Below are 26,229 nucleotides of genomic sequence, written 5' to 3'. Positions count from 1 at the left end.
CATCATCATCGTTATATCAGGCGTTATCTGTCCACTGCTGTACATAGGCCTCCCTCATAGACTGCCATAAGGTACAGTCCTGAGCCACCTGCATCCATTGCCTCCCTGCAATGCATTTTAAATCGTCACTCCATCTATAAGTTCGAATATAATTTTAAATATTTTTGTAATGAAAGTGTCTTAAAACAAAAAAGCTTGCAAACAATCTATATAACTAGATTTTTTTTTGTATTTTTTTTAGATATTTAAGTATTGAGTTTATACATTTTATACAATAAAGTGGCAAAATTATTTTATTTTACCTACTGAAGTAGATATTTTAAATAGAAACATATATTAAATAGTTGTTCAATACTGTATTATTTATTTATTTTTTTGTGTGTTTAAGGCTTAATCACAGATATTACACTATGACAAATTTGTATGGGACTTATGATTTTTTATGCAAATTAGAATGACAAACAAGTTGATGGCCCACTTGATGGAAAGTGGTAACCGTCCCGTACGTACATGAGCGTACTGTACGGACATAACAAAGTATATTGTTTCGCCTATGGTACCCCCCATGCGTTGCTATTCCTGAGAATTCAGGTGTTATTCCTCTGTACCCTGTAAATTCACTGCCATATCCTACTCTTCAGACCGAAATACAACCATGCAAACACAACTGCTTTACCCTCATGCTTATGATACCCTCAATGCGTTGTCATTCCTGAATACTAAGGTGTTATACTGTATCCTATAATTTCACTGTTATATCCCACCCTTTAAATTGAAACACAGCCATGCAAACATAACAACTGCACGGTAGAAACACGAATGTGACAGAGATACCCAAGTAAACGACTTTCGTACAGTCTTCTTCTGTTAAATGTCTTTGATTAATAAGACGGAAATAAATTAGAGGAAAACATTGCGTAAAATGTTTAAAATTAAATGAATTGAGGGTTTCTTCCATTTTAAAGTTTATTTTATGATATATATTTTTTTATTTATTTCTTATTGCATTCCATAATATAATTAGTAGACAACATTTCAATTATGGACCCTGTTGGACACAGCAAGTAGGAGAGAGCCAACACATTTTTCCTGTTAGAAATAGTCTAAGGATCTGTTACAATATTATCCAGTCATTGATATTGTATCACGATAAGTACGTATTTTTTTATTATTATTATTATTAATTATTTAAGTATTGGTGTGTATCTATTCATATCGTAATTGTTATTAGTATTATACAGTTTTTTAATATATTATGTAGTTTATAATTATTCATATTCATATTGTAGAATTAATTAATAAATAGTTGAATAATAAAATTTCAGCAATGTCAGTTTTAGCTATGTCTTAAATCATTATCAATTCATATTTAATTATTTATTTGTAAATTACAAGATAAATTCTGCTTTGTAAGTTGATAGAAGAAGCCAACCCCTGTTTTATGAGGTAAATTTTAACGAATAAAACTTTAGCCTATTTTTCATAGACACCGTGTATTACTATAAAAATATTCACAAAGTCAGGCAGTTTATGGCAAACTTTTTCATTCGCGTTAAATGCGAAAGCGCCCTCTAGATACTGCCAGTGGGTACTATATGGGCTCCCTGCCATGTATTATTTACCCCAGTCAAGAGAACCGTTATTTTCAGCGCTGCCGTTTGCTACTTTACGCATGTGCAGTACATTTCTAGGGATGGGATATTATCGATGATTTAATTTTAAACATAATCAAAACAATTTATAATATTTTTTAAAGTAATAACTACCGGTTTAACATACGTGTCATTAGTTCGAAAAAGCTTGACTAGTTTCGAAATCAATTCGTGATCTTTAGTCATGAGCGACTGTGACGCGTACCAATGCGTGCTTACGAAACATTTAATAATTTGTTTTATTAAAATTTTAGTTTTAAAGTCATGCATTTTTCGTTTATTTTAGGTATAATCTTTACTAATACTATAAATGAAAATGAGTTTGTCTATTTGTTATTTTATGACAACCTAACAGATCAACTATTTGTTATAAAATTTCGTATACACTTAAATTATAATATGTGTAGATCTTCTATTTTTAAATATTTTTGTATAACTAATGGAATCAATTTTAATCATTCTTTTTTTGCAATTGATAGGATTTATAGCCGGATTGTTTTTTTTTTTATTTTGTCGTGTTTGAAGAAGCCTTTTATGTTTAGAAGAATATTTATTAAATTATCAAAGGATAATTAACAGTCAATACTCACCTTTAAGATTTTATGCCACAACTTTACACAATATATATATATATATATATATATATATATATATATATATATATATATATATATATATATATATATATATATATATATATATATATATATATATATATATATATATATATATATATATATATATATATATAAGTATAAACTCTATAAGTGATCATTATCACTTTCTATTAGATAGAAAGTCAGTTTATTTTCCATTCTAAGTTCCGTAAAAAATACATTTATTTATTGTGTTGCATTATTTTCCATCATTTTTATTTTGTCTCGACATATTTATTTATTTATAATAAAATTCTCTTAAATTATTATTATTATATATTATATTTATATATCCTGCGATGTGATGGATTTTGAAATAAATTTTGAAGTAGAATAATCATTATAAATAAACTATAGACTCTTCGGCCGCTGTATTAATTGATTTCAAATTTAAATCATATTTTATATTAATTATTTTTTATGAATCAACTACAGGGTTCGAAAGTTTGGTATTAAGCAATATATACAATATTTAATATAAAATGTGTTATATGGTATTGAATATATAATATATTGTCCACGTAAATAAGATTTTACGTTTTGCAAGCTAATAAAGTAATATGTAACTATATAACACAAATTAATAAAAATAAATATTATTATTTATTTATGTTGTTTCACGTCAAACATTGTTTTTAAGGCGATATTTCTGCCCTATTCCCAACACTAAACAAACCTTCGTCGCAGTTAGCGGTCGACCCGACCGGCCGCGCCCGTGTCATCGAAGATTTATTCCCGTATTGTTACAATTGCAGATTTTCTTACAATTAATTCCAAGTAAAAACAATAGAGAGTGTTAGTGTCGCATAAATTTGAGTGTTTGCCCCAGCCAGGTGATAGGTGATTGCAACACATGTGGCTTAAGGGTATAAGGTTCGATACTGCTTGGCACAAGCCTGGGTAGTTCGTGTGTACAGCCCTTTGTCCGTAGGAATGACAAGGTAAGTTAAATTTATAGTTTGACTTACATTACAATTGTTATCTGAGTTATTTTGTTTCAACACGACTATTATTAAGTTATTACTCTTTAAGTAATTTTCTTACAGTGACTTCGTATACGTCCTTGCGTTTAAATCATAAAAGTTTGTCTAACGACTCGTTGCTATAGTTAAACTTTGTTAATATCTGTTTAGTAACAGTATATGGTGTTGTCCTAAATTTACTGAAGGCTTCTTCTTTACAAAAAAATTGACAGTTATTCTTTTGTATGTATATTTATATAATATATTAGCTGAATCTTCGCTTAGGTAACTCAGTTATTAAAGTATCTACTAAATTAGGATATAACCTATACGTGTACCAAATTTTATTGATTCATTCGGTAGTTTTTACCTGAACAAGTAACAAACATCCGTCGACAGATATTTTCATTTCTGCATTTATAATAGTAATTAAGATTTGAAATTTATTATAGGAAAAATAAAATAATACAAAAATTAATAGGTACTCGTCATTTTCATTGTATATTTTACATTTTAAAAATAATTACATCGTATGACGCAATGTAACATATTTGTGACTATAGAAAGAAAAAAAGAAGAAATATTTTTATTCGAGTAAACTCAGATTTAAGAATATTTTCATTATTTTACATTATTTTAAGTATAAGAATACTATACTATACGATTAACAACTTATAAATAAACTCATATAGTATAGAATTTCACTACGTGTTTTTTTTTCTTTTGTAATAGTGAATTGTGCTTTATTTTCCTAACCGCCCCTTGTGACACGGTGGGGGCGAAAGACAGGGAGACATATTGTGCACTTACTCTGTCAAAACACCAACATGTCATGTTTTGCAAATACGAATGTCTTTTATTGTCGGTGATATGTCAGCAGTAACTTGATGCTTTGCCATATATATATATATATATATATATATATATATATATATATATATATATATACAATTTTGCAGCAATAAGCTGCAGTTATGCTTTTGCTTTGGTGATGTTTTAAGAGGAACACTATTGCCCTTTCCTCGACAATTAAATCCCCTTAGTCGCCTCTTACGACACCCGTGGGTAAAGAAGAGATGGGCCATTCCATGCCGGGACTACACGGCATTGTTTGTAATGCAGTTTCTTATATTTATATGTTTGTCATATTTATTAGTAAATCAAGATACGAGTATATGATTTACTAATTACTAATTAATCGAGATTTCTCTCTGATATAGAGAGGAAATTGTATTCTATTATTATAAGATATACAGAGGAAATTATAAGGTATAATTTCCTCTCTATATCAGAGATCTGTATCAAAGTACTAAAGTACATAGTATATAGTTAACTCCTCTTGAATTCATCATAATGAACCGATTAACAATTAGTTGTATTAGTTACTAATACAGATGTTATTTTCATTATATCATTCTCCACTGGTACTCCCTATACAGATGGTGAAAACGGGTGCATCATTCCTTCTTCATCCATCTAAAAAAATGGATTCAACGTTGCACGAATCAAACATTCATTTGAGTTAATTTTAATCTTTCATTAAGGGCAAATTATCTTTTGAAACGAATGCTTGGTGGATTAATTTCAAAAGAATGACTGCATGTAAGTCTCCACAAGGAAAATTTCATTTATTCCATTTTATTTTTTTATGCAACTTAGAATGGTTAAAACCGTCGCCTATAGACATGAACAGTATCATGGACGGGGGGAAAGTTTGGCAAAGAGTTTGACAGCCCTATTGTTAGTATATTTGCCCTATTAGGTCGACCTCCACGTGGTTCCCCCTGGAAACAATTGTGAACAATTTTTGTTGAATTCGTCACGATAGGCTAACTGACCTGCTTCATCCTCACTCTATCATCCTTCACTGGTGCCCCGCCGGTGTATACCGATAGCGCGAGTGGGGTTACTATTTCATTATCACCCATTAAAAAAAAAGTATCACGGAAATAACAGTGTATACTGTGTCGCCCATGATACGGTCCACGCGATTCCTGAGAACTAAGATGTTATGCTTCTGTACCCTGTAGTGAGGATTTAATTCAATTAATTAAATTATTTACACTTAGCTGAAGAGTGACCAATTTGGTCGCGTAATTTCTAATTAGATATAAATTTATTTTTGTATTTCTTTTTTCTAATTATATAAATATTTTTCTTTTATTTTATATTTAGGAATGGTCTTGGAGCTGTTTTCATTAACATAATGGAATGGAATCCTGGAATAAATTTGAGGTCGTCGCTGCATTTTTTGGGGGTCGTTCTATACCGGAGAACGTTTTTTTTTTATATTAGGTGTAAGTTTTTTTGGATATATGGCCAGTCCATTGCCATATCAATTTACTTATCTTTAAAATTATTAGTATAAGTACTCATATAGTACTTATACATCATGATACTATATCTATATACATATTTACCAGAGGGAGACTTTGTACAAAAGTCGATTGCTTGGGTACCTCTGTCCCATTCGCGTTTCTACCGTGAAGCAGTTGTGTTTGCATAGCTGTGTTTCGGTTTGAAGGGTGAGATATGGAGTGAATTTACAGGGTACAGAGGAATAACATGCTCGTGTCTATAGGCAACGGTTACCACTTTCCATCAGGTGGACGGTCAGCTTGTTTGCCATTCTAAGTTGTATCTATAAAAAAAATTTATAACGGGATTTTAACGATCTTACTGTGTCTGTCGTTTCCGACAATTGTCTCGACTTCATCCGGAAGTCTTCTTCAGGAGGGGTACGGCGCTTTGCGTCACAGCGTCTTGTCTCGTATTGCGGGACGCTCGCAGAGGCTATAAAGACGTCAGTGCGGGCGGGATTGGGGACGCAGATAGCGGTGACAAGACAATGGTATTCTCGGAGATGAGTGACTCTATCCTGTGTAGTAAATTCCCGTTGTACATTTTTTTTATACCACTGAGGTGGCAAACAAGTTTACGGCCCACCTGATAGTAAGTGGTTACCGTAGCCTATGAATACCTACAATACCAGAGGTATTACGCGCGCGTTGCCGACCCTGAAGAAACCTCTTTACCCCCCTTTTGAAGAACCCCATGCTGTAGTCTCTTGAGAAAACCTCGGCAGGCAGCTCATTTCATAATCTGAGTGTTCGTTGGAGGAAACATCTCTGAAAATGCGCTGTACGCGACCATTTAGGCTGCATATAGACTTCGTATTAAAAATAACCATCTATCTATCTATCCTATTTAAGAGTTGCGCTCTTGTCGATGGAGCTCTTGCCACTCACCACCATTTTCTACAAGTCTCTTTACCGCTTGATACGATAAAATATCAACTTTTTCCTAACTATGTCTTAGTCTCCCTCTTCCCCTCCTTTCTTCTATCTTGTCTTCTATTATAATGTTCATAAGTTCGTCGTGCCGTATCAAGTGTTATAACATTTTTTCCCTTCTGACGTCAACATTTCTTATAATTTGTCTCTCTTTCTTAACCCTAAGTAGGACCTCCTCATTACTAATGTTAAAATAACGTTTGGGCTTTTAAAGTACGATTTTTTATGAACGAAATGTTAAGTTCCATTTATTGAGCCGATTTAGATATGAACGGCAACACGAAATTTTTTTTTTTTTTTTTTTTTTACAACACAGGGGGCAAACGAGCATGCGGCTCACCTGATGGTAAGTGACTACCGCCGCCCATGATCACCCACAACACCAGCGGCATTGCAGGTGTGCTGCCGGCCTTTTAAAAAGGAATATACTCTTTTCTTGAAGGTTATGTTGTCGTATCGGTTCGGAAATACTGCTGCTGGAAGTTGATTCCAAAGAATGGTTGTGCGTGGAAGAAAGTGCCTTGAAAAACGCACGGTGGAAGACCGCCACTCGTCCAGATGATTGGGATGAAACTTTAGTTTGTGGCGGGTTGTACGGTGGTGAAAATCAGCAGCAGGTATCAATCCGAACAATTCCTCAGAACACTCCCCATGATAAATTCGGTAGAAGATGCACAGAGACGCAACATCTCTGCGCAGTTTCAATGGGTCAAGTCGGACAGTAAGGCGTTGACTATCGATAATTCGAGCCGCCCGACTTTGAATGCGGTCTAACGGAAGGAGTTGGTACTGTGGCGCTCCTGCCCACAGGTGAGAACAGTATTCCATATGCGGCCTGACTTGGGCTTTATATAATTTCAGGCGGTGTTCTGGCATGAAATATCGTCTCACCCTATTGAGCACTCCTAACTTTTTGGAAGCTATCTTAGCCTTCTCCTCCAGATGACCGCAAAACTGGACGTCGCAAGATATATCAACGCCCAGAATTCCTAGACTTGACTTTTTATCAAGGGAAGTGCCCTGAAAGTGAGGAGATACGACAAACGGCGTCTTTTTTGCGGTAAACGCGCAGACTTGTGTCTTTTTGGGGTTAAATTGGACAAGATTTTGTTCACCCCAGATCGAAACTTGATGGAGTGAAGTTTCGATTTCAGACACAAGTCTATTCCGGCACTCATCGGTATTGATTGAAATTGAGTCTGAAAATTTGGAATTTCATTTTATGCTAGACACCCAGTTCACGTTTCATCGAAAGCGTTTTAAATGGTAACTTACCTAATCGCGTGGCTATGAAATATTTGTAAGTAGGCAATTATTGTAGTGACGTAGGTACGTAGTTATTATATGAAATGTAACTAGGTGTAATGTGACAGATTGTATTGAAGAACAATGCCTATTTTATACTAACAATAGAGAATTTTTTTTTAAGGTAAATTTGCCTTACTTTTGCCTGTTTATCAGTATCCTTTTTGAAAGGGTATCTAATATAAAATATATAAGTTGACTTACTGTGCAAAATAAATAATCGAGGGTAGCTAGATACAGGGTTATCGTTTCCAGGACATACTATTCTAAGAGGATTCTAGGGCGACGAGATAAATAGTGGCAGAGTATACAGAGAAAAAAGACGGATTCCGACGTACTCGGTTTACCGGCTAGTAACGGCTTTTAGTATAACTTAATACCAAACTTACCAGTATGACGTAAAAAAAATTAATAGATGTTCGATATCTGGGACAATAAAGTCTTACTGAACACGGGATAACCCTGTGTTCAAAGACGAATAACATTTTACTGAATTGGGTGTTATATTTTTGAAATTAAACAAAATAGTTCTAATACTACTATATTAATTAGCAAGATAATTCAGGGACATTCCCAGATTTCCCAGTCATTTGGATAGTCTAATGTAAGCTGTAATAACATTGTAATACCCTAATGTAGGACTAGATGGCGTTATATAAAATAAGCAAATATGACAAAAGAAAAAAGAACGGAATAACAAAACGACATACAAGCAGAGGGACAAAATTATAGATTTATTTAAAAGTATCTGATATATAGCATACAAAAGATTTTATAGTATTTATTTTTGTACCAGGAACCCGTTGAGTCAAAGTTCTAATCGTTTTTCTCTTTTTTTAAACAGCTTTGCGCATTGTATACCGTGGTTTGATGTAAATTACCTACTAAAGTGACTAAAACGCCTTAGCAAATATTTCATGCAATTTATGTAACAAAACTTAGTATTTTCGTAAGCAAGAAACGCTTTAGCTGCTGCATTGTTTATTTTAAATTTATATCCACGAAATGCATTTTTAAATTCATGATAGTTTTTAGCATTATGTATTATGTTTCTTAGTCTAACAGCATAGTGTAAGAGGGATTTGTCTCTGACAGGCAGGTCATATTTCGTTTTATCGTTTTGTATAATATAATTTTTTATTTTATAATCCACATAAATAAAGTTTTATGGCCTTTAAAGTAATAATAGTGCATAACAATTCTTGTATGATAATAAAGGTCTTGTTTCTCTAAGGATGTCCTAGCTTTTTGCTCGCTACTTCGTACGTTCGATTTCAGAAGTAAGAAAACCAATTAAACCATTTCTAAATGTCATATCATGATAAAACACATCATTTTGAAAATTTGATTTTATGGAATATAACTATGAAAACTGCATCAAATTTGGTGCACTGGATACCTTTCTTCTCACGTTACATAAAAAAAGTATCTATAATAAAACACTTAGTATTTAGAATAGAGAAGGACATAGGTTTTTATCTCTGTCAGTCAATAAATATATTTTTTTTTTATACAAGTTAGAATGACAAACAAGCTGACGGTCCACCTGATGGAAAGTGGTAACCGTCGCCTATAGACATGAGCAGTAACCATGGACATAACAGAGTATACTGTTTCGCCCATGATACCCCCCATGCGTTGCCATTCCTGAGGACTCAGGTAATATTCCTCTGTACCGTGTAACTTCACGCCATATCCCACCCTTCAAACCGAAACACAACCACGCAAACACAATTGCTTCACGGTTGAAACACGAATGGGACAGAGGTACCCAAGCAATCGACTTATGTACAAAGTCTCCCTCTTGTAAAACAACTCGATAATGCGGACGATGTCGCGGGTAAAAATTAGTATACTATAAATTATTGACCGACTAATATCTGTCATTATACTGTACTATCCATACTTTAAGCCTCGTATTTTGTGGTTGATCTAAAGCCTACGAACAAGAATCCCATAAGCCCAGAATACCCAAGCAGCTTTAACTTAACGAGGAATTTAAAACCACAGATTGGTAAGGGCAAAGGGGACCAAGGATTATGTTAGAAAGTTATAGCCTGAAGGGATTTTACTACAGGTTTTATTCTATCTTTTACGTTAATCTTTTGGTAAATTATTTGTATTGATAATGGCTGGAGATATTTTGATGTATACACTTCGATATAATTTTCTATTCGGTATTACCATTTATCTTGTCCTTTTGTTTTAATAAAATTACGCAATTCCAATTCGTGTTTCAACCGTGAAGCAGTTGTGTTTGCATGGCTGTGTTTCGGTTTGAAGGGTGGGATATGGCGTGAATTGACTGGGTACAGAGGAATAACACCTGAGTCCTAAGGAATGGCAACGCATGGGGGGTATCATGGGCGAAACAGTATGCTCTGTTATGTCCATGGTACTGCTCATGTCTATAGGCGACGGTTACCACTTTCCATCAGGTGGGACGGGTTAAAATATTATATGATGTTAACCCCGTCTGCGGTATTGGATTACGTTGCCTGAGGATTAGTGAGGATTTAATCAGGACCTGTTGTAAATAATTCATAAAGAATTATGTATGACTGGCGCTTTTTTTATAACACAAGAAGCAAACGAGCATACGGCTCACCTGATGGTTAATGACTACCACTGCCCACTAGCATCCACAACACCGGAGATGTGCTACTAGCCTTTTAAAAAGGAATACGCTCTTTTCTCGATGGTTACAATGTGGTATCGGTTTGAAAATATTACTGCTGGAAGTTGATTCCAAAGCGTGGTTGTACGTGGAAGTAAGCGCCTTGAAAACGTACGGTCGGCTGGGAGAATAACATGGTAGACCTAAAAGAGATTGTAAGTAATGGGGATAAATGAAGGGGGGGATGGATGTTAACAATGGGATCTAACAACCCCGTTACTAGCAATATGCCCTATGTAGATCTCCATGTGGTACTCCTTAGGAACTATGGTGGTTATTTCCTGGTGAATTGATCACGGTAAGTCAATTGCCCTGATTTCAAACTCACGTATTTATTCATCAAGCAGGGTTAGTTCAGGGTTATTCACACTAACAATCTTGTTAGTGTGAATGCAGCAACATAAATAAATAAAAAAAAAAAAAATTAACAGTCATTAAAAATTATAATTTTTTTTTTTACTTTTTATACTTATTTTACTATCGAGAGATCAATTGTTATCAATAACTATTTCCGTTATTGTAATGCGTAATAACCCTTTTTGATGTATTTTCTTAAATTCGCTGCAACATCTGGGAATACATATTAACTTTATTGTAAAGTTTAAAAAGATTTTTGTCTTTTCATGGCTAATTTTTTTATGTATTTTATGATAAATCAAATCATCGTTATCACATCATTAAATCTCTACTGCTTGAATATAGAATAGGCCTCTTTCTTGGGGGATTTTGTTGCCATGTTTGGCACAGTTGTCACGCTTGGCAGATGCGTTGGCAACCGCAGTAAGGTTTTGATGATGTTTTAAGAGAAACGCCATTGCCAATCCCTCGCACATTAAATTCCCTTAGTCGCCTCTAACGACACCCATGGGAAAGGAAGAGGTGGCTTATTCTATACCGAGACTACATGGCAACACAATGAATCGAATGCAACAATAAAATTACAAGGTAATAGAAAAAAACAGGCAACTTGGACATTCTCGTACTAAATTATAGGTACTGCAGTACAAAGCGTGTGCTACACACGGAAATAAAATACCAAAAGGAACGTATCGATTAAAGTTTCCTTTTTAACTACTCAGCTGACGGCAAAAGTTTTGCCATTATAGTGGAAAAGATTGGGTAGTTTGCGTTCGATTTATGCAAGTATAATTATGTTAGTGTTGCCATAAAATTTTAGAACGTGATTTTTTATTAGGTAGTAGGTATATAGGGTGAAATATAAATCATTAGCAGACTTTAATGATAGGGAAGTTGAATATTTTCCATTTTTATATGAGGTTAAATATATTTTGCCGCGTAGTCCCGGCATCGAATGACGCATCCCTTTTGCGTGGATGTCGTAAGAGGCGACTAATCATCGAGGGATGGGCAGCAGCGACTCTCCTAAAATATTACCAAAGTCTAATTAACTACTAGAAAAACTCCTAATAGGAGAAGGACTATATTCCGCAGGGGCAACTTACAGCTGATATGATGATAATGATGAAATCTATTAATGTTTGCCATCTTGGTTGTGATTTTTTATTTATTATATAGAAATAAAAAGAAATAATTACCCCTATACATATTAATTAAGGGTAATAGACAAAGAAAAAAAAAATATATATAAATAAGTCTTCTATTCCAACTTTACTGCAGATGGTTCATGTTGTTTAGATCTTCCGTACTCGTTTATTTTTTTCTTTCTAGGCTGTAAGAGATTTGTTCTTCAACAAATGACAACTTTTTAAGTAACTTTCTGATCCGTCAACAGTTTTATCAAATGTCTTCAATAATATAAATCGTTTATCGTCATATCATTATGTCTTCAATGATGTGAACCGATTTTGATAATTATTTTTGCCATTGGTAGGATTTACTTTTTCGTGCCAACATACAAAATTATGCATTTCACAATTAGACCTTAAATAAATAAAAAAATGTGGATTATTTTTATTTATTTAATCTGAAGATTAAATTAGATTCCTATGTATATTTACGATCAAAAATAGCATTGTTTTACAGAAGTTTATTCAGTTACTTATATAATAAAAAAAATCTGCTTTTTCACTTTAGGCTGTCTGCTCAGTTCAATAGTTGGAACAACCCAGCCGTTGAAGCAGTAATAAAATCCAGACTAGCTCGAGGTTAGCCTTGCTAATCCACAATGCGGATATCCATATATTTATTCAATGGCGTGTGTGACCTCCATATGATGATTTCATTGTAATCTATTTGAGTGCCAAATTTCATTCAAACCATTTCAGCTTTTTAAGCATACAAAATTTCATATTTATAACACTCTGTGGCCCAATAGCCATATGATGAATATAAATATGTTTTGGCATATATTATATTTTCCTGTAACCGAGACAAATATGTCTCCGCATACACTTTGTTTATTAGACAGCGATATTGTACAAAAGTCATTTGCTTGGATAGTTCTTATGATAGATATTATATAGAATATTTGTGTACAAAAAATTTATCCCAATCCCTTTAGCCATATTTGCGTGATTGAGTAACTTTATAATATAATATATAGTAAGAATTTGTTTACTTCATATGAGAAATATATTTTAGCGGTTTAAAGTAAAAAGTAGAGATCAGTAGAAGAGTCAAGAAGTATTCTTTTTACGTTGATTTACCGTTAAGCTTTGTATTACAAAGTATTTGTTAACTGCTTTCTTTCAATACAAAGCTGCCAGGTTACAGATTATTTAACTGTAACTGTTAAGTGACTTTTATGTTACTTTTAGCGTTTTCTTGTAAATTTAACGTATCCATTTATATTTTACATGAGACTATCAAGAACTAAAGCACTACGAGCAATAAAATTTTACCATCTTTAAAACTGCCTCTTAAAAGGATATTAGTTCGTTAAGAACTTTTATGACTGTCGCGTTGATGCTTGTAATAAAAATTATTCCTTGGAATTTCATTTTTAGAACGACTTAAAAAAAAGTTTTCAATTAGACTGATTTTTTTTACAATAACAAAGGTGCAAATATGAGTAAAGTCTATAGAATTTATATAAAGCCTACGTCTATATATACTTCGTTCCTAATTGTACATAATTTATTTCTATTATTTACAAGATTCGAACTCGCCTCTCCACCGGAAGAAATACTACTTATTTTTTTTCTTAACATGGGCGATTTTTTAGATAAATTATTATGTCTGCCGCGGTGACGCGCACATTATTCTCCCTTGTGTCCCCGTTTTGTACGTATCAAAGCGTATGTTTTGGCGCGCGGCCAAGTTACAGAGACATTAAAACTAGTACTGCACTGCACATACTTGTAACGTTCTGATAAAAACTTAATTATCTTTAATAGGTCATTGGAATTAGAATTCAAGTTGTAAATTTAAGTTAACTAAAATTTATGTCAATTTTACCTGTGACTATAAATATTTGTTTATTATGAAGTTTATAGCTATAGTATAATGTGAGGTGTAAACTAGTCAACGTCATTTACCCCCTACCGCCATTTACCAGTTTTATTGGTAATTATTAAGAAAAAGTTTATCCTTTATTTACGAATCTTCAATAAAATGAAATCGAGCGAATTCAATAATTAGCTTAAACGAACATTGTGACATAGTATTTTTATATAAACGTGGTGATTAATCATTGATAGAAATAGGACAAACAAAATTTTTGACAATTATTATTGGTTATTTTGTTGCTTTATATTTTTTTTTTGTTCTGTTGTATAAATTTTATGATATCTTCTTGTTACTTATAAAAAACTAGCGAAATGCCCTGGCTTCGCACGGGCGTAATGCTGATACTAAATATACCTACCTACTACAGAATGCCCTTATAAACAACGTTTACAGTTTTTTTGTCATTAGATAATACAAACATGATAAAGTGCTATAGGGCGAATTTCCCGTAAAATGTAAAGGATAAAAAATGATTATTGTGGGTTATTCTTAGGAGATAGACATATAACTATCGCGGACTTTTTTGTTGACCTTTTTAAGGTGTACACTACTGTAGTACATTATTTTGATTTATCTCGTGGGGTTCAGCCAGCGTTTGCAATATAAGCGCAAAAAATGTGTTTAATTATGACATCACATTAGAAACCTCTAAATTTATCATTGTTTTTCTACAATATTATGTATTTATTATACATATAAACCTTCCTCTTGAATCACTCTATCTACTAATAAAAACCGCTTCAAAATCCATTGAGTAGTTTTAAAAATTTAAGCATACATAGGAACGGACAGACAGAGACAGCGACGTTGTTTTATACTTTGTAGTGATAGTGATATTCCACATAACGTAGTATTTTTTTTTTATTTATTTATTCATTAGTACAAATATGTGTACATGGCGGACTTAATGCTAAAAGCATTCTCTCCCAGTCAACCATAGGGAAGTGTCAGAATACTCGAATGCGGTACTAGTAATTATTGATATACAAACATACTAAAATTACATATATAAACGAATAAATATACATATATGAATAACAAATATACTTACACATATATGATATATACTATATTATACACACAATTGAGAATAATATAAAGCACTTACTGCTCGGATAAAGATAAAAAGTGAGCGTGAACGATTTTTTTGAAAAACGGTTTAGTCGGTAGTCTCTTAATGGCATCAGGAAGCGCGTAGTGCGCGATAGTATTGTTACGAATAAATAAATTAAATTGAATATATTGCCGTGTGGTCCCGGCAGGGAATGGACCACACTGCTTTCCCGTAAGTATCGTGAGAGGCGATTAAGGGAACTTAACGATCAAGTGATAAGCAGTGTCATGCCTCTTAAAATATCACCAAAACCTAACTGTGGTTACCAACACCCCTGACAAGCGTGACAATTACTGACAAACCTTCCTTATGGGGGAGAGGCCTATGTCTAGCAGTGAACAGTTAGTTTTTTTTTTATATATCTTAGAATAGTAACAAGCTGACGGCCCACCTGATGGAAAGTGGTAACCTTCGCCTATAGACATGAGCAATACCATGGACATGACAGAGTATACTGTTTCGCCCATGATACCCCCCCATGCGTTGTCATTCCTGAGGACTCAGGTGTTATTCCTCTGTACCCAGTAAATTCACGCCATATCCCACCCTTCAAACCGAAATAATGACTGGTATGATGACGATTATATTACGATAGTAGTAATATAAAATGGGACTTAATAATACTAATAGTACTGTTCAATTAATAAGTTTTTCACTTGCATACTTTTATGACATATGTGCATGTGCAATTAGGAATGATTGGATAGTTAAGCGTCCTTTGTATATGCTGGCTATTTATATACTTAATTATAAACTGTACATTTCACTTACAATTTCCTAAAATCTACCTCTACACTAATTATATAAAGAGGGGAGAAAGGGATTGTTAGTAATGGAGACTGAGAATCCCATTACTAGCAATATACCCAACCAGGTCGACCTCCTCGCGGTTCCCCCTGGAAACTATGATGGTTAATTCTTGATGATGGGCTAACTGGCCTGTTTTCATTCTTATCTATCACCCTTCACTGGTGCTCCGCCAGCGTATCCCGTTAGTGCAGGCGGTGTGGTTACCATACCATTTTCACCATATGGAGTATTGCTGTCACTTATGGGTGGGAGCACCTAGATACCAGCTTGAAACCTTCGACTCAATGCAACGACGAGCTATGAGAATTGTCGATGATCCCATGCTTGCAAGCGGTATTGAACCCTTAAGTCTTAGGAGAGATTTTGCCTCACTCTGCGTGTTCTACCGCTTATACAACGGATTGTGTAATTATTCAATATGATGCCTACGGCCACTTTCTATCATCGTACGGCTCGCCATCGGCAGGGAGTTCACCCTCATACCTTACAGCCTAAATGGTCGCGTACAACGCGGTTTCAGAGATGCTTTCTCCCACGAACACTCAGGTTATGGAATGAGTTCCCTGCCGAGGTTTTCCCGAGAGACTACAGCATGGGGTTCTTCAAAAGGGGGGTAAAGAGGTTTCTTCAGGGTCAGCAACGCGCGCGTAATACCTCTGGTATTGCAGGCGTTCATAGGCTATGGTAACCGCTTACCATCAGGTGGGCCGTATGCTTGCTTGCCACCTCAGTGGAATAAAAAAAAATTATAAAGAGGAAAAATTTGGATTTTTAGTGTATTTGTGTTTGTAATGAATAAACTCAAAAACTACTTTGCCGATTTCAAAAATTCTTTCACCATTAGAAAGCTAAATTCACCGTGAGTAACATAGGCTATATTTATTGCTAGAAAAGATTAGGGATCCTTACTAAAACTTTAGTAATGTAACAAAGTGTAAAAAAATGCTATAAAATATCTTTCGTCGCGTGCGCTGCGGAAACTATTCGTGATAGAACAAAAGTATGCCTTACAATATTGAAGATAATATCAATAACTACAAAAAACTTCCCGACACTATATGTGTACTATTATCGTTATGTCACAATAACTACTTTTTACATTTTAAAAGTTGTTAGAAATATCGACCATGTTATGAATAACTTCTATTTAAATACTTATCCAAATAAATCATATTGTTTTCAAAACTCTTTCAATTTATGTACATAAATTTTTTAATTGTACAAATTGGCTATTCCATTCAATAGATATTACGAATTTAATAAGTCATAGAACAAGAAAAAATAACGCTGTCACGTTGTACATGTTATTCATACCTATTTATTAATCTTTATTCAAATAAATTATTACGTATTTAAAACTGAGGGCTTACCGTGAAGTATTTTTCGAAATTTCGGGGATGAACGAAACAGAAATTTGATGTTAAAATTACATAATACATGCTGTTTAAAATTTTTAAAAATGTTAATATATCGTTCCTTTGGACTATTAGAATAGGATTTATGATGAACGAAATGTTAAGCTCCATTTACTGGGTCGATTTTGGTACGAACAAAAATACGAAATTGTTTTCAAATCGTAGGTATATTCCATTCGAAAGATATTATGTTGAAAAGTGTAAAATGTTGTAAAAATGATGACCCGTGCGAAGCCGGGACGGGCCGCTAGTATGTAATAAGCCAATTCATTCTTGTTTAAGAACCGCGCCTTGTCAGTAGAGCTCTTGCCACTCTCTACGATTTTAGCCAGTCTCTTCACCTCTTAATATGTCACGACACCAACTTTTTTATTTGATTTTATTTGATATGCCTTGGTTTCTGCATTTCTTTCTTTCCTTCTTTCATCATGTCGTCTGTTAGTATGTTTTTTTACAACACAGGGGGCAAACGAGCATGCAGCTCACCTGATGGTAAGTGACTACCGCCGCCTATGACCACCCACAACACCAGCGGCATTGCAGATGTGCTGCCAGCCTTTTAAAAAGGAATATACTCTTTTATTGAAGGTTATGTTGTCGTCTTTCTCTCTCTTCGTTCTCTTCATTATTAAAGGTCGTGTCTTTGAAAGGTGTCTGTTGCCTCTTTTATCATGTTATTCCATTTTGCACGGTCTTCAGCTTCTCGCAGGGCAGCTGCAATTGACAGTCCCGTAACGGCGGTTACTTGGTCCGACCAACGATTAGGCGATCTTCCGCGTGGTCTTTTTCCCTCTATCTTGCCTACAACCTGTTTGTCTATGTTGTCGTATCGGTTCGGAAATACTGCTGCTGGAAATCGATTCCAAAGAGTGATTGTGCGGGGAAGAAAGTGCATTGAAAAACGCACGGTGGAAGACCGCCACTCGTCCAGATGATTGGGATGAAAGTCGTGTTGTGTCAGTGTCCAAATATTCTTTTCTCTCTAATTATTCTATTGATTGTAATATTATTGTAAATCAATATTTAGTAAGTTTATCTAAACTATCATATGCATGAATATCTTATGGCTGTACGATCAGAGGGTAAACTGTAGAAATATATAGCCTGCTAAGTGGAAGCAAACAGAGCAGTGCAGTTATAAATAAGAATTCAGGTCACGTGCAGAACTTTCAGTATTGTTTCCCTTATTAAGAAACAGAAAAGTTTTTCAATAGCAAACAAGAAACAGTTACATTACTGAGTTTGTTTAATGAAGTCATTACGCACTGAGATAATTACTGAGATACCAATGTTTCGACGGCGAAAATCTTTATTCGTTCTTTTCTTCCTGGAAAAGAAGATTAGTTGGTATTGAACACGGTTACTTTTCCATATATATATACAATTACATATATGATTATAAAGTAAGCTTTTACAGTTATAGAAAACATGCGATTGACATACATTTACCACATTTTAATAATTTTTTTTTATGTTTGCTGGTAGAATGGGCATAGATGCTCATCTAAACGACTTACCGAGTTACAATTTGGAAACTGGTAATACTGTCCACTGCTAACCCCACTTCCAGGGGGATTTGACTGTATTTGCTGCTTGGCAGGTGGATTAGCAACCGCAGTTAGACTTTAGAGATGTTTTAATCATCCGTCCTATCCGTCGTCAATATATGTATGTATGCATAAATATATAAATTCCTACAGCTAGTTATGAAAATGTAGTATAAGTTATTTATATAGTATTTTGGATACAAAACATTTTAATATTATGAAGAGACGAGATATTAAAGTATTACTGTTTATTTCACAATATACTTATACACTTTTATTTGATTAAGATATTATATTATTAATTAATCATAGAAATAGATAAATGAGTAAATTGTCTCTTTGTTTTTGCAATTAAATGAAAAATAATGGATCGAATCACGCAAGTGTCTGGCGCTATATTCATGGTCAACGACATAATTTTTACTAATATAGTAAATGTGAAAGCGAGTTTATTTTACAGTAATAATAAACCGACAAATTAGCCAAGTATAAAGAAATATACAGAAATATTAATAACATTTAATAGATTTAATTTATTTTATTTTATTCTTAAATAATTGGCTTTTTAATGCTACTAAAAATTTGAAATTAAAATATTGTAGCTTTTATTTTCAATATTTGCATGTTTGTTTGATTTTGTAAGGAAAAATATCTAATTTTTAAGATGTAAATTGACACCCAAAATCGTAGCAAATAAAAGTTCTATTATTAATATTATCTATTTATTTATTTATTAACCACATTACAAAAAATGTCTGGTACAAAAGGTGGACTTAATACTATATAGCATTCTATCCCAGTCAACCTTTCAAGTCTAATTATTTATAATATGAATTTTAAATAAAGATTTTAGACATCATGCTGATTTTTTTATTTCCATAATTATGGTAATAGTAAAAAAGTATATTTTTGTTTATTTAAATTTAATAAAATTAATTTATTGTAAACATTATGAGTTTCTTGTTTTTATTTCTTGAAATCTTAATTGATGAACTAATTTTAGATATAATATTTAGAATTGTCAAGTCATGTTGACAAAAATTGAAAAAAGAATGTTGCGTTGGTTTGGCCATTTCGAGAGGGTGGATGAAAGAAGAATTACAACAGATGTATCGAACGAATGGAGATATCAGTAGGCGCCGCCCTAGACGGACATATGTCCACCAAATAGGCGACGTGCTGAAGAAGGGCAAGTAAAAGTACCCGTAACCGGCGAGCGTGTATGAAAAGATTGATGAATGTGGAGGAAGCGAAAGGGGCCTGTTTGAATTGAAGCATTTGGCGTTCCATTGTTTCTGCCTACACTAAAGGGAGACAGGTGTGACAGATATGCATGTGTGTATGTATTTAAAATAGAAAAGACAAAGGTCTCTGATCAATATATACCGGTCATGCGGACGAGCACGTGGGAACAGCTTGAGATAATATAAAACTGATATTACTAGGTTGACATAAATATTCTTTTGTTTTCTAATTCAGCACTTCGTCGGCATGGACTCACTTGCCTACTATTTCTATGTATAGAACTAGAGAAAATTAATATGCTAATTTATTCATGATTAAAGTGATATCATTTAGATCAAATCCTAAATTTTTTATTTGTTGTAAGTACTTTAGTTACTAAATTTTCCTTCAAAAAGTCCCTTCGTGAACATTACTTCAAATTATCACAATAATGAAGAGCGTCAATCTGTACTATTATATAATTAGTCATTACTTATATATTTATGATATTAATATGTATTATATATGGTTAATTATATATGTATTGTATTGTATGTGATTTATGTATGTATAATTTTTGCCATTGCCATTGCCATTGCCATTGCCATTCTAAGTATATTATTCTATATGTATATATGATCATTTATATTAAAATGTATTCTTGTTGTAATCTATCAAAATATTTATTTAATTTACAAAAGGTTTTTGTTAAATTAATCTAATTTAATTTAATTTATATTTATAAATCACCGTGTCTTGGTAATCTCTTATGAATTCCCGCGATACAGGTTCGCTTAGTGTGGGGGGGGGGATATAAAATAATAAATAAATTAAAGCATCGCCATTTACTCTCCCTGTTTAGCGTAACGGTTGACTGCTAGTGAATGCCATCAGGGATTAAGTTCGCCCTGAATACATATTTTAATGTGTGTAAAAGTATAATAAATAAATAAATTTATTATTTTATAATACTTCCAATAATGCTGCTTCCTGATAGGAATTTACCAATATATTGTACTATAAACGCCACGTACGTTTTCCAACAACCACGTATATCCTCTTCTGACAATCACGTACTCTTCGTTATATTTTTGATGAGAATTTCTCATTGTTCGCGTCGAGGAAATACTCGGGCTGTTGAAATATTATGCGGCGGTTTGCTTCATTCTGCATTCTATGCGTACGTCAGCATTTTCTCTCGTTCCATCTAAATTTTATGGTTGGTGTCCCACCACTAGTCATATGGCGCAGTAAATAATAATTTATAAGTTTTATTACACATATGTCGTAATGCTTTATATATTATAGTATGTGTATTATGTTTATTTATTTATTTATACTTTTGCACATATTAAAATATGTCTATAGGACGGACTTAATCCCTGATGGCATTCTCCACCAGTCAACCGTTACGCTAAACAGAGAGAGTAAATGGCGATGCATTGATCTAAAAAAAAATGTGAAATAATTACAATTTTAAATTCTGTTTGTGTATTTGTTTATTTATATTATTCATGATAATCGAAACAAACAAATGCATAGAATTTATGCAAGTGATATTGCAGCTTCGTCTTATTTAAAATCAATCTTGTAAGATTAATTCCAGACGCATTTCGACGTTTGATAAATTCTGTCGTTCTTGATAGATGGAACAAATGAAAATCGCATTAATTTAAAAGGAAAAAAAATCCACTTTAGGTAAGTAATATAAAGGAGAATAAACACTATCAGTTCTCATATTGATGTACAGTGAAGCAGCAATACTTGGATGACTGTGTTTCGATTTAAATGAAGGATATGATAGTTAGGTCCCGGTATAGAATAAGTTACCTCTCCCTTTGCTGTGGGTGTCGTAAGAGGCAATTAAGGAAATTTAATGATCTAAAGCTTTTAAACTACAAAGATGGCAAACAAGCAAACAGCCCGTCTGATGGTAAACGGTCACTATAGCTTACATTTACATTACAGTAAATTACAAAGTACGGAGATATAACATCATAGTCTTCAGGAATAGTAACGCATGAGAGGTACCGTGAACATTACAGTGTACTCTGTTATACTCATAGTGCTGTTTATGTCTGTAGGCGTCGGTTACCACTTCCCATCAGATGGACAGTCAGCTTGTTTACCATTGTAAGTATCGTAATAAAAACTAAAATAAACTATTAAAATCGATTTTAAAGTTACAACGAAATATCGTAGATCCAAATAAATATAGACAAAAAGAGACATCTCTTTCGGTTGGAATTTGTAAATTGAAATTTGAAAATTTAACTATTTATAAGTCCCTAATGGTACTCATAAGGGGGAAAGGGATTGTTGGTAATGGGGTCCAACTGCCCCATTGCTAGCAATATACCATATCAGGTCGACCTCCACGTGGTTCCCCTTGGAAATCATCGTGGCTAATTCTAGTGCAATTCATCACGATAGGCTAACTGATCTGCTTTCATCGTCACCTATCATTTCTCACTGGCGCCCCGCCAGCGTAAACCGTTAGTGCAGGCAGGGTTACCATTCCATTATCACCCATTAAAAGAAATGGTACTTATAAAACTAAAGATTGAGTTTGAATATAGAATTCGAATTTTCGAAATTTCGAACATCACTTGTTCTCACATCGAGCCGGTTATTATACGCGGGCGTTCAGCCGCCCGGATATCCGGCGGAACAGAACGGATTAGTTTACTTTTGCAACTGTACTTATCGAGATTGCCAAATAACGATCTTCTCTGTTAGTTCCGTTTTTGTAGAGGTAGATGTTAACAGATTATTGTCTGTCGACTTTTTGAAGTTCTTACAACTTGATTAGTATTCTGTTGCAATGTAAATAAATAATATTGTAACAATATCTGACTTTGAGTAATTTTACATACTAATGAATATTTATCTGAACTGACAACAGAATTCATTATAATACCAGAGGGAGACTGTACAAAAGTCGTTTGCTTGGGCACCTTTGTCCCATTATTCAGTCATGTTTCTACCGTGAAGTAGTTGTGTTTGCATGGCTGTGTGTGTGGCATGTTTCGGTTTGAAGGGTGGGATATGGCGTGAATTTACTGGGTACAGAGGAATAAAACCTGAGCCCTCAGGCATGGCAACGCATGGGAGGGTATTATGGGCGAAATAGTATACTCTGTTATGTCCATAGTACTGTTCACGTCTATAAGCGATGGATACCACTTTCCATCAGGCCGTTAGTTTGTTTGCCATTCTAAGTTGCATAAAAACATATAAGAAGTTAAGTACACTACAGTGGTCTTTGCAACAAGAGAATGAATAATTTAAGAACTATGGTAATATATAATATTAAAGTATAATTTTTTGAATTATATTAAATTATAATTTTGGACTAGATTGTGAATAATAGCTGTTTATATATAATTTAGACATTGTTTCAGGATGGCTTTGTTAATTTCCGAGCTTTTTAATGTATGATTTATCCCGATAAATGTCTAAAAAACTTACTTCCAAACTCCATGTGTAAGAAGTTGCGGAAGAATGTTAGTACAAATATGTATAAAAGCTAGTATAACAATAACTAAACCTGTTATTTTGATCTAGAAATTAAAGTGCTGAAACGATTTAGATAATTTTTTTATGGAACCCAACCATAAGATAAAAAATTCAATTTAGAACAGACGGAGTTACAAGGAATTAAAATAAGAGAACAATATTGTACTACCGAATTAAGAGTCTCATTTTTTGAAGTCGGTTGAAAAGAAAAGAAAGAAAAGTTATTTTATTTCACATATACTCTATCTATGCATTTGAGTCTGTCATATACTCTGTGTCCTTTCATTAGAGTAATGATATTAGAGTTCAGTTCATTGAACTGTGAATCCGGAGAGATGGTCTAACATTCGTAAATGTCACTGCATTACAGAAACTGTACCTCTGATGGATTTTGTTAATTAACAAGTCATTTATGAACTTGGAAACTAATGTTATCTAAATTTGCTGACTTCAAACAACTAAGTTTGTATCTTTTGGGTAATTGAGTGTACTGCTGAGAGTAATTTTCATATATTAAAATAGATTGGGACATAACCTTCAAGAAAAGAGCATATTCCTTTTTAAAAGGCCGGCAGCACACCTGCAATGCCGCTGGTGTTGTGGGTGATCATGGGCGGCGGTAGTCACTTACCATCACGTGAGTCGCATGCTCGTTTGCCCCCTGTGCTGAAAAATTTTTTTTTTTCAGTTATTATTATTTTTTTGATGGATGATAATGGAATGGTAGCCCCGCCTGCGTTATCGGTATACACTAGCGGGGCACCAGTGAGTGCTGATTGGTGAGGATGAAAAGACAGGTCAGTTAGCCCGTCGTGACGAATTCAACGATAAATTTCGTCACGATGGTTTCCAGGGGGAACCGCGTGGAGATCGACCTGATAGGGTATATTAATAGAGATGGGGACTAACCCTCCCCCATTACTAACAATCCCTTCCCCTATATTTTCAGTATGATTACTCATCATAATTATAAGAACACAGTCGTTAATTGTCATTGCTGGACATGGGAGTTTTGTACTTTTATGGGAATGTCTAGGCTAGCGGTTCCTAAAGTGAGTTCCTCGGAACCTAGGAGTTCTGTAGAAAAATGAATAAAAAATATATATTACGAAACTCTAAAGAAAATAAAAAAAAATAAGAACTTGTATCTGTACCAACGGTGCTATATAATACAATAAAAAGTATGTATCGTATCATATAAGCCATTAAATTATTATTTTTTTACCATTGAGGTGGAAAACAAGCATACGGCCCACCTGAAGGTAAGCGGTTACCGTAGCCTATGAACGCCTGCAACACTAGAGGTATTACGCGCACGTTGCCGACCCTGAAGAAACCTCTTTGCTCCCCTTTTGAAGAACCCCATGCTGTAGTCTCTTGGGAAAACCTCGGCAGGGAAATCATTCCATAACCTGAGTGTTCGTGGGAGAAAACATCTCTGAAACCACGTTGTACGCGACCATTTAGGCTGTAAGGTATGAGGGTGAACCCCCTGTCGATGGCGAGCCGTACGATGATAGAAAGTGGCCGTAGGCATCATATTGAATATACATACGAGTATGTCTACCGTGGAACATAGGCGTCCCCCTTGGAAAGTGTTGCCAGTAGTTGTCACGCTTGGCAGATGAGTTGGCAGTTCACAGTTAGGCTTTGTTGATGTTTTAAAAGGGATGCTGCTGCTTATTTGCCACCATTAAGTTCCCTAAGTCGCCTCTTACGACACCCGCAGGAAAGGAGGTGACTCATTCTAAGTTGGGATCACATGGTTAATCACGAGGTATATATACATACCTATTACATATTGTGTAGTGGCATGGAATTTAATTTTTTTTTCTTGGAAAGTTTCTTTTTTACTTTATGGAATAAATATTAGTTGCAAGGAATAGATTACGTTAATTAACGTAGTATATACGCACTACTTTTTCATTTATGTTTTACAGTAACGTTAAAAATAAGCTCGTTTTACACTCACCTTTCCAAGTAACACGAGTCAGCCGTCGACGTTTTTCAATTGCTCTTCTAAGTTTAACTGCGCGTAACTTCAAACGCTTCAGTTCCCGCGAAAATCCGGCGACATTTACAACTGTCACGGAACTTGTATAAAATTTATTTGCTCTTAAGTCTTCTAAACGAGATCTTTGGGTTACAAATATTTTTACGGAACCAAGAGTAGCAAATAATTAGGATAATGTTCAATGATTGAAAATAATTTGGAAAAGTCATAACAAAATAATAAATTTTTTTTTAAATATAATGACGTCATTTAAAGTTTATAAATGCCCGTATTTGGTGATGCAAAAAAGAAATTAGGTAGTTATTATTATTAAAAAAAAAAAACAAAGTAAGCCCAGGCAGAAGTGCAGTTAGCTGGCGTTTAGGCTTCCAGAAAAAGAAAAATGGGCGTACTGTGTGGGCAGTATTTTCTTTTTGTATCTTTCGCGGTATTTTTTTTAATAGAGACTTCATCGAAGAAAAATAATGCAATAAAAACACTTCTCGATTTCGGAATCGATTTCGATAATTCTTTTTGCAATTTTTATGGAAATCATTTTATTTTCGTTAATGGTTGAATTTACTGATTTTTTTTACTGTTTTTTTTTTGTTTTTGTTTTACGCGGTAAAAATG

At 33.9% G+C, this 26,229-nt stretch overlaps 2 protein-coding genes across 3 annotated transcripts in view; one reads left to right on the top strand and one right to left on the bottom strand.

The window, feature by feature from the left end:
• Positions 1 to 2,985: 2,985 nt before the first annotated feature.
• Positions 2,986 to 26,229, top strand: part of LOC113514663 (uncharacterized) — a 62,119-nt gene continuing 38,875 nt past the window's right edge. For both annotated transcript variants that reach the window (XM_052903270.1, XM_052903269.1), the window contains exon 1: positions 2,986 to 3,249. The gene's annotated coding sequence lies outside the window, so the exon portion shown is untranslated. The remainder of the gene's footprint in view (positions 3,250 to 26,229) is intronic.
• Positions 6,606 to 8,936, bottom strand: LOC128202558 (uncharacterized). The gene is made up of 2 exons (XM_052903267.1): positions 8,932 to 8,936; positions 6,606 to 7,755 (listed from the first exon to the last, which is right to left on the bottom strand). Exons 1-2 carry the CDS (start codon positions 8,934 to 8,936, stop codon positions 6,918 to 6,920), a joined length of 843 nt encoding a protein of 280 aa, XP_052759227.1. The 3' UTR covers positions 6,606 to 6,917.

The sequence above is a fragment of the Galleria mellonella genome, unplaced genomic scaffold (genome assembly GCF_026898425.1).
Source record: "Galleria mellonella isolate WM207_F2 unplaced genomic scaffold, CSIRO_AGI_GalMel_v1 utg1386, whole genome shotgun sequence".
NCBI lineage: Eukaryota > Metazoa > Arthropoda > Insecta > Lepidoptera > Pyralidae > Galleria > Galleria mellonella.
This window is presented reverse-complemented; position numbering and strand designations above follow the sequence as displayed.